General features: G+C 44.4%; 1 protein-coding gene across 2 annotated transcripts; it reads right to left on the reverse strand.

Annotated features, from left to right (window-relative positions):
* Positions 1–170: 170 nt before the first annotated feature.
* LOC123725466 (transmembrane channel-like protein 7) lies at positions 171–13,980 on the reverse strand. 2 transcript variants are annotated; one of them, XM_045691152.2, is made up of 16 exons: positions 13,819–13,980; positions 13,038–13,305; positions 12,354–12,502; positions 11,886–12,041; positions 8,067–8,152; positions 7,789–7,934; positions 7,437–7,584; positions 6,983–7,159; positions 5,565–5,710; positions 5,207–5,321; positions 3,381–3,478; positions 3,121–3,304; positions 2,589–2,719; positions 2,135–2,290; positions 1,865–1,943; positions 171–1,669 (listed from the first exon to the last, which is right to left on the reverse strand). In XM_045691152.2, the coding sequence occupies exons 1-16, from the start codon at positions 13,832–13,834 to the stop codon at positions 1,490–1,492; spliced, it is 2,235 nt and encodes a 744-aa protein (XP_045547108.1). In that variant the 5' UTR covers positions 13,835–13,980; the 3' UTR covers positions 171–1,489. The 2 variants fall into 2 exon arrangements, with proteins under 2 accessions (XP_045547108.1, XP_045547109.1); XM_045691153.2 differs by lacking the exons at positions 13,038–13,305; positions 13,819–13,980 and having other exon boundaries at positions 7,893–7,934; positions 12,354–12,478.
* Between the last annotated feature and the right edge of the window lie 480 nt (positions 13,981–14,460).

Below are 14,460 nucleotides of genomic sequence, written 5' to 3' on the forward strand. Positions count from 1 at the left end.
GCTATTCTGGAGGTGTCGACACCTGCTGGTGCGGAGGTGACATAGATTAAGAATGTACTTTTGAAAATGTTGGGTGCCTATTCAAATATGAACAGAATCTTGTCTTTTGGGTTTCCCTACTGAACAAATTAAACAAGTTATATTCACACAAAGTATGACAAGAAATAACATACGTTTTAAATACTTGCATTATTTATTTTCCTTTTCCAGCCACAATTCAATAAGATATAAGGCCCGAGGAGGTGTGGTATATGGCCAATATACCACTGCTAAGGGCTGTTCTTAAGCACGACGCAAAGCGGAGTTGGCCATATACCACAAACCCCTGAGGTGCCTTATTGCTATTATAAACTGTTTACCAAAGTAATTAGAGCAGTAAAAATACATGGTTTGTCAAACCCGTGGTATTAAGCCTGATATACCACAGCTGTCAGCCAATCAGCATCCAGGGCTTGAACCACCCAGTTTATAACAATGAATAACACACAGATTTTGGAATTATAAAACTTTTGCCAAAATGACATCTTACTAGTTGATTCAAATGTAACAGTTCACTCATAAACAAAGGTTTGCAATGGATAAAACAACACTTCCCCTTTATGGAACACAGGCAGTGGAGACAGAGTACAGTAAAAAAGTATTAGTTCAGTTTGGTATGTAGCGGAAGTTGGGACAGTAGATCTCAAATACATTTTGAAATATTAAATCACATGTAGCTTGTCATGGTCATTAAAAGTTAATACTTAGGGGGAGTTAATGGAAATAGTAAACAAGAGATTAAGGAATATAAGTTCACACAAATCAATACAGTATACCTTTAAAAGATAAACAAGAAAGGTCACATTTAAAGTGCAAGAAGAATGTTTAGTGTTTATAGGTGTTCATTTGGAACAATATGGGATCAGCTTTTAATTTTTTTAATTACTTTACTCAGAAGGGCAATTCAAAGCTTTATAATAAGAGTCCTTCTTGGAAGGAAAAAGGTAATAGTCAGCAGAATTATCATCATGACATCACATATAGTAATGTTTATGGTAGGCTACATATAGTAAACAACAAACAGGACAAGATATTCTCCACAAAAGGTATTTTGCCAGCTTTGAGTTCAAACTATTGGTCCAATATTGAAAAACAGTGCTTGTTAAACATTTGAACTTTCACAGATCTCAACATGCGTTGGATCAAAACCAAAGAGCCCTAGGGAAAGTTAATCCCCCAGTTGCATAGTGTTCCTCAAATCTAGTGTCTGCCAGTGGTAGGGCTGGTTTCCTGGACACAGATTGAACCTGGTCCTGGACTAAAAAGCTATTTTAATGGAGATTCTCCATTGAGCATGCATTTTATAGTCCATGTCTAGACTTAATATATGTCTGGGAAACCAGCCCCTTTAGTGTCTGCAAGTAATAGTGTTTAGATAGCCAGTTACAAGTAATATCAAGAGCCCTGAGTTTTTTGGTCAGGTAAAACTCAAGGGCCTAATCCTAGCAATTCAGACATGAGTAGCAGAGTCCGGGGGTGGCTGGACCAGGAAGACCCCAGAGTTGGAGCGGTAGCTGGGGCTGACTCTGTCTGAGGAGTGGGACTGGAATCCCGAACCTGTGGATCTAATAGCACAGGTCCTCTGGGCCTGACACAGCTTCTGGATCAGGAAACGCTTGTCTCGCCCATCCTGGCCGGATAGGGAGAAGAGGAGTGTTAGTGCCTAAATTAACCCTATGCCCTATAACAGTGTTATGCCAGATAACTAGGACCTACATTTTTTTCTGGTCAGGAAAATAATCCTGTCCCTACAGCTAAATCCTATGAAGCTACTGTACGGTATAGAGTTGTGCAGCCATGTAGACTGGTTACTGTAGCTACTCACCATGACTAGCTGTTCCCTCAGTTGGTTGATCACTCGCTTGTGCGCTCCAGCTAGAGCAATGACATAAAACATGGCCAGGCTGAGGGAGGGAAGAGACACAAGGGTTAACAAAGCAGAATTTTGATAGCACTTTGTGACAACGTGTTGATGAAAAGAGGGTTTTATAAATACATTTTATTGATTGATTGGCTGAAACCACAATCTATCGGCCTGGATATCAAATGACAATGAACCGTAGACAGGAGTGATATCATTGGCTGGAACCCATACCATGTGATGACAAAAAGGGAGACGGCGAAGGCCTCAGAGGAGATGGCCAGGAGGAATGTGCGTGCTCCTGCAGGCAGCTGGGACACCGTCCGGGGGACCACCTCCCAGGATGTGGTGTAGTTAATGAAGGGACCACAGGCCTGGGAACAGCTGATCCTGATAAGGGAGAAATGGGAGGGTTAGTGTCCCCAACAACTGATCTAGGAGCAGACTGATACTATTTTCACACTATGGTGCCAAGCCAAACAGTACTGTGCTGACTCAAATATTTTCCTTTCCAGCCCAGTTTCAGCAACAGTACAGCAGTACAGCTAAGCTAGGCTCAGTTAGGCTCAGCAGTGTGAAAAGGGTATGAGATTGGTGCACGGTGAGTTTCAGTGAAATTAGCCATATTATGGTTATCTATGGAAATAAAGATGCATGCATGCTAGGCTAACTGCAGCCATGTACTCACTGTGCGATGCCAATGGTGACAGGTACACAGGCCAGTGCCAGGCCAATCAGCAGCACAGCCAGGAAGAAGAAGTTGGAGCTGGAGGCTCGGAACGGACGGGTGGCCGGGCGGCAGTTATTCACCAGGGTCACCTGCAGGGTAGACAATACATACATTAATCAACATATCTGTGGGTGAGAATTCCCTTTCAGTAGTTTCAGTCAACATAATACACACAGGTATGGGATATTCCTTTTCTCTATCAATTGGCGGTAGGAATTAGGATAAGGAAATATCCTGACCTATACTATTACCTATGTGGTACAGTATGTCTAATTTAACTCAATCAGGGAACCACGGTTACCTACAGTATGTAACCAGACCTTTAGTCCCAGCTTAAACCATACACTACAACTAAAAACACCAACAGTCATTCATATCAAGTACCTTCCTGATGCTTTTACTGTACTGTATTACATAGAACTACAATTATGTCCACCGGCCCATCTATCACAGTACATTGATACGGTCTAGTATTTCTATGGTATGCTACCTTTTTGATGTAGAAGATGATGAAGTACTTGATGGTGCAGATGGCGGGCAGCAGGGGGCAGTAGAACGTCCCGATCCAGCAGATGGTCTGGCCGTACACAATTTCCAGGACGTTCTGGGGGATGGCAAACTCCTGCTGGCCCCACCACTTGGCCAAGCCGCAGTCACAGTAGTCCACTATAAGTCTAGGGGGAGGGAGGAGGGAGAGAACCATCAGAAGAGGAGAAGAGCGAAGAGGAGAGAAGAGAAAAGATTACTTACTTCCTAGGGAACTCCACAAAGACAGTGACGGCACCAATGATGAGGAAATCGAAGATCATGAGTTTGTACATCTCCTGGCCCACGCGAGACTCCCAACACTATAGGCAGAGGCAGAATCATATGAGATCATAGTAACGACCAATATCAATATGTACAGTACCAGTCAAAAGTTTGGACACACCTAGTCATTCCAGGGCTTTTCTTTATTTTCACTATTTTCTACATTGTAGAGTAATAGTGAAAACATCAAAACAATGAAATAACACATATGGAATCATGTAGTAACCAAAAAAGTGTTAAACAAATCAAAATATATTTTATATTTGGAGTTTCTTCAAAGTAGCCACCCTTTGCCTTGATGACAGCTTTGCACACTCTTGGCATTCTCTCAACCAACTTCATGAGGTAGTCACCTGGACTGCATTTCAATTAACAGGTGTGCGGAACCTTTCAAGAACCTTGAACGTTTCTTCAAGTGCAGTCGCAAAAACCATCAAGCGCTATGATGAAACTGACTCTCATGAGGACCGCCACAGGAAAAGAAGACCCAGAGTTACCTCTGCTGCAGAGGACAAGTTCATTAAAGTTACCATTCTCAGAAATTGCAGCCCAAATAAATGTTTCACAGAGTTCAAGTAACAGACGCATCTCAACATTAACTGTTCAGAGGAGACTGCGTGAATAAGGCCTTCATGGTCGAATTGCTGCAAAGAAACCACTACTAAAGGACACCAATAAGAAGAAGAGACTTGCTTGGGCCAAGAAACACGAGCAATGGACATTAGACCAGTGGAAATCTGTCCTTTGGTCTGATGAGTCCAAATTTGAGATCTTTGGTTCCAACTGCCGTGTTTCTGTGAGATGCAGAGTAGGTGAATGGATGATCTCTGCATGTGTGGTTCCCACCGTGAAGCATGGAGGAGGTGGTGTGATAGTGCTTTGCTGGTGACACTGTTGGTGATTTATTTAGAATTCAAGGCACCCTTAACCAGCATGGTTACCACAGCATTCTGCAGCGATACGCCATCCCATCTGGTTTGCGCTTAGTGGGACTATCATTTGTTTTTCAACAGGACAATGACCTAACACACCTCCAGGCTGTGTAAGGGCTATTTGACCAAGAAGGAGAGCGATTCGACCAAGATGGAGAGTTGCATCAGATGACCTGGCCTCCACAATCAGCCAACCTCAACCCAATTTTTTACTTAAAAAAAACAACATTTTTTTACCTTTATTTATACAGGTTTTTCTCATTGAGATAACATCTCTTTTCCAAGAGAGACCTGGTCCAATAGCAGCAGGGGGAACAACGTTTCATACAAAACAACTTACATACACTAACACAGCATTAAACAAAACTATAAACACACATACAGTACAACAAAAACATTTTACGTTAAAAACACGAGAGTCTTGACTTAAAACAGCTGGCCTAAAGACAATTACACTCTCAATTGAGATGGTTTGGGATGAGTTGGACCACAGAGTGAAGGAAAAGCAGCCAACAAGTGCTCAGCATATGTGGGAACTTCTTCAAGACTGTTGGAAAAGCATTCCAGGTGAAGCTGGTTGAGATAATGCCAAGAAAGTGCAAATATGTCAAGGCAAAGGGTGGCTACTTTGAAGAATCTAAAATATATTTTGATTTGTTTAACACTTTTTTGGTTACTACATGATTCCTTATTTGTTATTTCATAATTTTGATGTCTTTACTATTATTCTACAACGTAGAAAATAGTAAAAATAAAGAAAAACCCTGGAATGAGTAGGTGTGTCCAAACTTGACTGGTTTTGTATATCTACGGTGACCTTTGACCTCCACTCACCGGGTAGAGGATGTGGTTGTACCCGCAGACACAGTTGCCTTCCTGGCAAGAAGTGATCTGACCCCAGAGGGAGACGAGAAGCACACAGATACTGGTCAGGCGCATGAACACACACCTGTGGAAAGATTATGACATTATAAAGAAATGACATTGGTGTTAGTATGCAAAAATCTATTCATCCATACCAGGGTGCTACATCAGTATGCAAACTGAAACATCAACAGCATCATTCATTGATTTTCACAGAAGAAAGTGCTTGGTTGACAGGGTTGGGGTAAATTTCATATAAATTCAGGAAGTAAACTGAAAAATGTATCGACTGAATAGAAATCAAAACAACCCCAGCCCTGTTGTTTACCTCATGAGAGTGAAGCGGATCTCGAAGGCGGGGGAGTAGTCTTCAAACTGGATGATGAGCGAGAAGATGAGGGGGGTGATGAAGTTGGCCAGGGTGATGACGATGGAAGGCAGATACTCATAGATCAGGTCCAGGATGAAGTTCACCTATTATGACAATGCGTGTTTGAAGTAAAACAGAAAAGGCACATGCCATTAGGTATACAGTACTGAGGAAGAGAGCATTCATTTCAATAGAACAACCATTGTGCTCATCCCTCAACCTTTGAAATTGTTGAACGTGTCAGTGTCGTTCTGTGTTGATGTTTGTGTTTTTTGTAAAATCGATAAAGGTTTAAAAAAACAAAACAACCATTGTGCTCCCGAGTGGCCAGCAGTCTAAGGCATTGTATCTCAGTGCTACAGGCGTCACTACAGACCCTAGTTCGATCCTGGGCTGTATCACAACCGGCCGTGATTGGGAGTCCCATAGGACGGCGCACAACTGGCCCAGCGTCGTCTGGGTTAGGCCGTCATTGTAAATAAGAATTTACTCTTAACTGACTTGTGTAGTTAAATAAATTGTGCTACACCAGGGGTGTCAAACTAATTTTTCCCCGCGGGCCGCATTCGGTCTCATCAATGCTCCCTGACTGTCTAGTTTTCATTTCAATGACTTTTAGGATGCTGGAAAGAGTGACGACACTATAAATGTAGGTCCATTATCAATTTTACAGTTTAGATTTGGTTTTAGTCATTTCAATGGCGATTAAGATAATTTTTTCCCCCGGGGGGAAAACTATTATAATAAAATTATATTTTTCAGTTTTTACTCAGACCACCCGTGTGCCGTATATTTGACACACCTGTGCTAAACTTAGACATATGTAGCAGATCTAAAATAAGCATATGTCTATTGACCAGCTACCTACAGAGTCCATAAGGAGAGGCTGAGGACATCAGGGACAGCAAGGTGTGCTGAGGAGACTACCTGTCTCTGACCGACTCTCTGACCAACTATCCTCCCTGGCTGTGACCAAGATGCTCCTCCTCAATTCATGCTTCAACTCCCTTCATGTTGATCATTGATTTACATTTGTTTTCTTGTATGTGCTACTGCAATTCAGTTTTAAGCTTCCATAGTACACATGAAATTAAACTAAACTGAACTAACATTGCTGTTTAAAGGTTTATCACAATGTGATTTAAAAATAATCCTCCACTACATGGGGTTCCCAGGTGGTATAGCGGTCTAAGGCACTGCATCTCAGTGCTAGAGGCGTCACTACAGACCCTGGTTCGAATCCAGGCTGTATCACATCTGGCCGTGATTGGGAGTCCCATAGGGCGGCGCAGAATTGGCCCAGCGTCGTCCAGGTTTGGCCGGGGTAGGCCGTCATTGTAAATAAGAATATGTTCTTAACCGACTTGCCTAGTTACCTTAGTCATCTGTGCTTTCTGGGAGAAGTTGGTGGCTATGTAGATGGAGTAGAAGCAGGCAGCCAGTACAGCGATCACAAACAGATTCAGGATCAGTCGGATCACGTAGATCCTACACTTCTCCTTTCGTGTCCTGTCTGCTATCTTCTGCTTAATTCGTTCCTCTTCCAGATCAGTCTGTTGACATAGAAAGGACAGAGGAATTAATATAGGATCTCCATTATATGCAGTTATAATGTATATATTAATAAACAAATAAACACAGCTCCTTCTGAAAGTCAGTGAAAAGCGAGTGGTAAACAGAAGTGAACCAATACAGTTCTGTTACATTATATGGTTGTAACTGGAATGTGTGAACTGAGGACTTCAATTCACTTTGTCAATAGTGTTGAATCACATTTCTCCCTGTTGTTTTGAGTCAACCTACACTATTGACTGACTACTGACACCTCACCTTCAGTTCATAAAGAAGACTGCTCCTCTTGAGCCTGGCTGCGCTGTCGTTGACGATACAGAAGTCCCAGCCGGCAAAGATCTTGTTGCAGAAGCTCTGGAAGCGATCCTCGTCCTGCACCAGTTTACGCTTAAAGCCAGTCGCAGACCTTTGGGGAACGACGAGAAATGCAGATTTGGAAATTGCTAAAAAAACGTAAGTATTTCTATAACAGTATATGACTTGCATGACCATGAAAAACAATTGGACAGCATGTGCATGTTTGAGAAGATATGCCTTTTGAGGACCGGTTTATCCAAAAGACTAGTATAATTGACTAGTCTGAATACAGTAAGGTAGGGCACTTTTTTACCTTTTGACTATCCATATGAGACTGAGGAAGAGGTAGGCTATGGTGACCAGCAGGTAGGCCAGAGGCAAGTTGTAGGTGAACTTAGGGAAGTGAATGGTCTCTACCTTGTAGTAACCATAGAAGAGGTAGGTCTGCTCCAGAAAGCCCTTTAAGATGTGAAACAAACATGGGAGTCATTCTCAGTCCCAGAACATAAACTACAGTGCTATGCAGGCGTATAACGAGTGACTGAATTAAATGAATAAGAGGGCGTGGTATATGAGGAGGGAAATCCGTACCGCCCCTGAGAGGAGGTCTGTGATGTGCTGGTGGAAAACCACCAGGCCACGGCGAGAGGTGCTGGGGTAGTTACTGCACTCGAAACCTGTGGTTCACAACAAAAGCAACAATATAATATTGGTAAGACATCTATCTAGAAGTTCAATAACATTAACAATGAATAAAAATGTAAAAAAATATATATATCTATCTATCAGAGATGAGATTAACAATAGAACATTCATAATCTACTGTAAAGATGACTGATGCTCTTGATGTCGCAGAACAGTTACTGACTACATACCCCATATCTCTCCTCTCTAACTGAACCTTCATGACAACATGGTTGAATGTGGTGTTAATCCCTTACTGACCTACAGTTGGCCGGTCTGCGGCCAACAAGGCAGAGTTCATCTCAGCCTATGCTACCCTCCAGTCCCTCGACTTCTTGGCGCTGACGGAAACATGGATTACCACAGAAAACACTGCTACTCCTACTGCTCTCTCCTCGTCTGACCACGTGTTCTCGCACACCCCGAGAGCATCTGGTCAGCGGGGTGGTGGCACTGGAATCCTCATCTCTCCCAAGTGGACATTCTCTCTTTCTCCCCTGACCCATCTGTCTATCTCCTCATTTGAATTCCAAGCTGTCACAATCACTAGCCCATTCAAGCTTAACATCCTTACCATTTATCGCCCTCCAGGTTCCCTTGGAGAGTTCATCAATGAGCTTGACGCCTTGATAAGTTCCTTTCCTGAGGATGGCTCACCCCTCACAGTTCTGGGTGACTTTAACCTCCCTACGTCTACCTTTTACTCATTTCTCTCTGCCTCCTTCTTTCCACTCCTCTCCTCTTTTGACCTCACCCTCTCACCGTCCCCCCCCTACTCACAAGGCAGGCAATACGCTTGACCTCATCTTCACTAGATGCTGTTCTTCTACTAATCTCACTGCAACTCCTCTCCAAGTCTCCGATCACTACCTTGTATCCTTTTCCCTCTCGCTCTCCTCCAACACTACTCACTCTGCCCCTACTCAGATGGTATTGCGCCGTCGCAACCTTCGCTCTCTCTCTCCTGCTACTCTCTCCTCTTCCATCCTATCATCTCTTCCCTCTGCTCAATCCTTCTCCAACCAATCTCCTGATTCTGCCTCCTCAACCCTCCTCTCCTCCCTTTCTGCATCCTTTGACTCTGTATGTCCCCTATCCTCCAGGCCGGCCCGGTCCTCCCCTCCTGCTCCGTGGCTTGACGACTCATTGCAAGCTCACAGAACAGGGCTCCGGGCAGCCGAGCAGAAATGGAGGAAAACTAGCCTCCCTGCGGACCTGGCATCTTTTCACTCCATCCTCTCTACATTTTCCTCCTCTGTTTCTGCTGCTAAAGCCACTTTCTACCACTCTAACTTCCAAGCATCTGCCTCTAACCCTAGGAAGCTCTTTGCCACCTTCTCCTCCCTCCTGAATCCTCCTCTCCCCCCCCCCCCCCCCCCCCCTCCTCCCTCTCCGCGGATGACTTCGTCAACCATTTTGAAAAGAAGGTCGACGACATCCGATCCTCGTTTGTTAAGTCAAACGACACTGCTGGTCCTGCTCACATTGCCCTACCCTATGCTTTGACCTCTTTCTCCCCTCTCTCTCCAGATGAAATCTTGCGTCTTGTGATGGCCGGCCGCCCAACAACCTGCCCGCTTGACCCTATCCCCTCCTCTCTTCTCCAGACCATTTCCGGAGACCTTCTCCCTTACCTCACCTCGCTCATCAACTCATCCTTGACCGCTGGCTACGTCCCTTCCGTCTTCAAGAGAGCGAGATTTGCACCCCTTCTCAAAAAACCTACACTCGATCCCTCCGATGTCAACAACTACAGACCAGTATCCCTTCTTTCTTTTCTCTCCAAAACTCTTGAACGTGCCGTCCTTGGCCAACTCTCCTGCAATCTCTCTCAGAATGACCTTCTCGATCCAAATCAGTCAGGTTTCAAGGCTGGTCAGTCAACTGAGACTGCTCTTCTCTGTGTCACGGAGGCTCTCCGCACTGCTAAAGCTAACTCTCTCTCCTCTGCTCTCATCCTTCTAGACCTATCTGCTGCCTTTGATACTGTGAACCATCAGATCCTCCTCTCCACCCTCTTCGAGTTGGGTATCTCCGGCGCGGCTCACTCTTGGATTGCGTCCTACCTGACAGGTCGCTCCTACCAGGTGGCGTGGCGTGAATCCGTCTCCGCACCACGTGCTCTCACCACTGGTGTCCCCCAGGGCTCAGTTCTAGGCCCTCTCCTATTCTCGCTATACACCAAGTCACTTGGCTCTGTCATATCCTCACATGGTCTCTCCTATCATTGCTACGCAGACGACACACAATTAATCTTCTCCTTTCCCCCTTCTGATAACCAGGTGGCGAATCGCATCTCTGCATGTCTGGCAGACATATCAGTGTGGATGACGGATCACCACCTCAAGCTGAACCTCGGCAAGACGGAGCTGCTCTTCCTCCCGGGGAAGGACTGCCCGTTCCACGATCTCGCCATCACGGTTGACAACTCCATTGTGTCCTCCTCCCAGAGTGCTAAGAGCCTTGGCGTGACCCTGGACAACACCCTGTCGTTCTCCGCTAACATCAAGGCGGTGACCCGATCCTGTAGGTTCATGCTATACAACATTCGCAGAGTACAACCCTGCCTTACAAAGGAAGCGGCGCAGGTCCTAATCCAGGCACTTGTCATCTCCCGTCTGGATTACTGCAACTCCCTGTTGGCGGGGCTCCCTGCCTGTGCCATTAAACCCCTACAACTCATCCAGAACGCCGCAGCCCGTCTGGTGTTCAACCTTCCCAAGTTCTCTCACGTCACCCCGCTCCTCCGCACACTCCACTGGCTTCCAGTTGAAGCTCGCATCTGCAACAAGACCATGGTGCTTGCCTACGGAGCTGTGAGGGGAACGGCACCTCCGTACCTTCAGGCTCTGATCAGGCCCTACACCCAAACAAGGGCACTGCGTTCATCCACCTCTGGCCTGCTGGCCCCCCTACCTCTGCGGAAGCACAGTTCCCGCTCAGCCCAGTCAAAACTGTTCGCTGCCCTGGCACCCCAATGGTGGAACAAGCTCCCTCACGATGCCAGGACAGCGGAGTCAATCACCACCTTCCGTAGACACCTGAAACCCCACCTCTTTAAGGAATACCTGGGATAGGATATAGTAATCCTTCTAACCCCCCCCCCCCCCCAAAAGAAAAAGATATAGATGTACTATTGTAAAGTAGTTGTTCCACTGGATATCATAAGGTGAATGCACCAATTTGTAAGTCGCTCTGGATAAGACCGTCTGCTAAATGACGTAAATGTAAATGTACATAAATACTATATAATTAATGTACAGCAGTGGAGGCTGCTGAGGGGAGGAAGGCTCATAATAATAGTTGGAACTGAGCGAATGGAATGGCACCAAACACATGGAAACCATGTATTTGATACCATTACACACATCCTGATCAAGCCATTGCCCCGAGCCCATTCTCCCCAATTAAAGTGCCACCAACCTCCTGTGATGTACATGTAACTGCCAAAATAAAGCAAACACTTCAGCAAATGAGGGATGCAAAGTCTATTGAAAGCAGGTGCTTCCACGCAGGTGTGGTTCCTGAGTTAATTCAGTAATTAACATCCCATCATGCTTAGAGTCATGTATAAAAATGCTTATTATTTTTGCTCCCTTGGCTAGAAGAAGTGACTTTGAAAGACGGGTCTCAAGGGAGCATAGGATCTGTGTGTTTCCTTTATCTTGACAGTTACATGTATAATATGGTCCACTTTACTCTATAACACGTAAAGGCCTGTGTTACCATCTACATGGTTGAAGGTGGTGTTTCCTGAGGCATGGGGGGCGGTGATGATGGGCAGCATGACGAAGCCGAACATGAGCAGGAACATGACGAAGTTGAGCAGCACCAGGAAACGCAGGAAGGAGAAGTAGGACAGGATCCCCGTGCCAAACATCCCTGTGATGGGACACAGAGAAGGGAAAGGATGAGTGATTTAGATACCATCCAGGATCTTAAAGAGATCAACATCAATGCACTCATCTTTTAATGCTTCCAACAGAAGACACACAAGTGAGCAAGAGAACTTTTAATTGCCCAATTTTCATCAGCGATATTACATATCTCTGTGGAAACTCTGCCGTTGTCCCTCACAAATCCAATTTTGAGCTTTGTTCGTGTAACTAAGCCTTTGACATAAATCATGTAGTGATGTCAATAGAAGTCAATTGGAGTAACAGGTTGTTTTGTCACTGGCATCCACTCTCTTACCCTCAATGACATGGATGTCTCCCCTCCAGAGCTCCAGGTTGCTGAGCATCTCAAACCCATCCTCCTTCAGCCTCCTCAGGGTCCGTCTGGTGCTCTGTCTCCACTGGCTCCAACTGCTCAGATCCTTGGCCTGCTCCAAACGCTGGTCCCTGTCAGATGATCAATCAGTCAATATATTAAGCAATCAGTCAGTCAATGTTTACATACTAAGCATTTTTCAAGAATGTTAACACCACACCAGGATCCACCAAGAGAGCGTCGACAAAGAAACTCAATATACAGTAGTGTCCACCATGAACATAACCATCTCTAGCCCCAATCGTTATGCTCATGAAATTGTAGCCTACTTGTAGTGAATGTTGTGCTCTGTTATTGGCCTAGAGAGCATTACTTCACTAATCGTGTAATGTCTCAAATTGATACGAGAAAATGAAACACTGCCTGCAGAGCAATAACTATGCACTGCTGGCCCCTATAGTGAGTGAAGGCAATGAAGGCAGATAACCAATTACTTCCAACACAGTAAGACTCAGTTAAAAACCTACAAATCTCTGATGTCCTGTAACTTATACAGTTACATAGTATACACATGGTATTACACAGTGCAACCCTTTTCATATTATCATTACAATACAACATTTTACACCAGTATAACACTGCATGAAGACATATTAGAGATCTGACTTGTCTCTGCGTTTCTCCGCCATAGGTTTGGGCAGTTCCCTGACTGGTCTCTGTAGGGTCTGAGTCCTGTGTTTCTCCTCATACTGTCTGGCCACTGTGGTCTGTCCCCATTTCCCACTGCTGGAGGAGCCCAGCCTGGTCCGTGAGCTGCCACGGCGCTTGGTACTGCCCGAGGCTGAGGGCTTTCTGCGGTACAGCAGAGACTGGTAGCTGGGGAGCTCGTCCAGTAGTGGGTTACGTGGTGCTCCCAGACGATCATTGTGGAACACTGTCAGAGAGAAATACGGTTTTTAAAAAAGTGTTTGGGGAAGAGGCTGGGGGTTAAAGTTCATAAAGCGAGAGTAAAATGTGGAGTTTAAAGAGCAGTACTTGAATGCAATACACTCTATTGATATCATACTGTTGAACTCACTAAACTATTTGGCTGTGAATGCACAGGAAGTGGTGTAGCATTGCAACAGACAGGTACCTTTGGAAAAACTACAACAACCCCACCTCAACAATTAACATTACAACTATCGAAACATATATTCAGCAATCAAGTTACTGTTGCTATTTAATGTCATAAAACTCAAAGAGTAAGGGAAGTTTTCTTTCAATAACAACGACAATTGGCTCAGTTTTAGCTCAAAGTTACATAGCTACCGTTAGCTAGCTAACGTTGGCTGAATAGCTTTTTAGCATTAGGAAAGTTTACCTGCCTTGTCTAGCTAGATAACTGGCTACATTTACTAACTTACTTGCTGAGAAGGTCCATATGAAATTTAGTTTGCTTAGTTACCTGAGTCTCTCTCCATGTTCAGTTGTCCTCGTGCACTTTTAATATCAAAGAAAGTTTAATGAACAACTTTGTTAGCTAACTAGCGTAGCTAGCTGACGTTGGCTGTCAGTCAGCAGAAGGAAAACAAAGCCGCATTCCCTTTCCTGAATCCCAAAGCGACGCAATACTGGAGGCTAGATGTATAAATACTAGATCGGCATAGCATGCTTTGCCACAATTATACACAACAATCGTGCTTATTTCATTTGGGATATGACTGGAGTTTAATCAAATTGCAATACTGACAAACGACCCGACCAACAATGTTACGTTTATTTGTTATAGCTAGTTAGCTAGCTTTTATATTTATATAACAACATTTGTCGCGCTCTGTCCTCAAATGCCACCACCATAAACCTTTTAAATGATGGAGCATCAATTATTATTAACGCTTAAAATGGGCTAATATTATTTGAATTTGAAATAATAAAAATGTCCAAATAACAATAAAACTGGTTATTATGCTGTTATTCACAGAATTCAACATTTTGTTTGACATTGTGTTTAAATAGAGAGTCGAAGACAAAAGTTAATCATTATGGCTCTTCATTGCAATTCCCTATCCTATTGCACACTGCACATGCAGTCATTCGTAATAACACA

This window comes from Salmo salar, chromosome 12 (genome assembly GCF_965601325.2).
Source record: "Salmo salar chromosome 12, fSalSal1, whole genome shotgun sequence".
Classification (NCBI taxonomy): domain Eukaryota; kingdom Metazoa; phylum Chordata; class Actinopteri; order Salmoniformes; family Salmonidae; genus Salmo; species Salmo salar.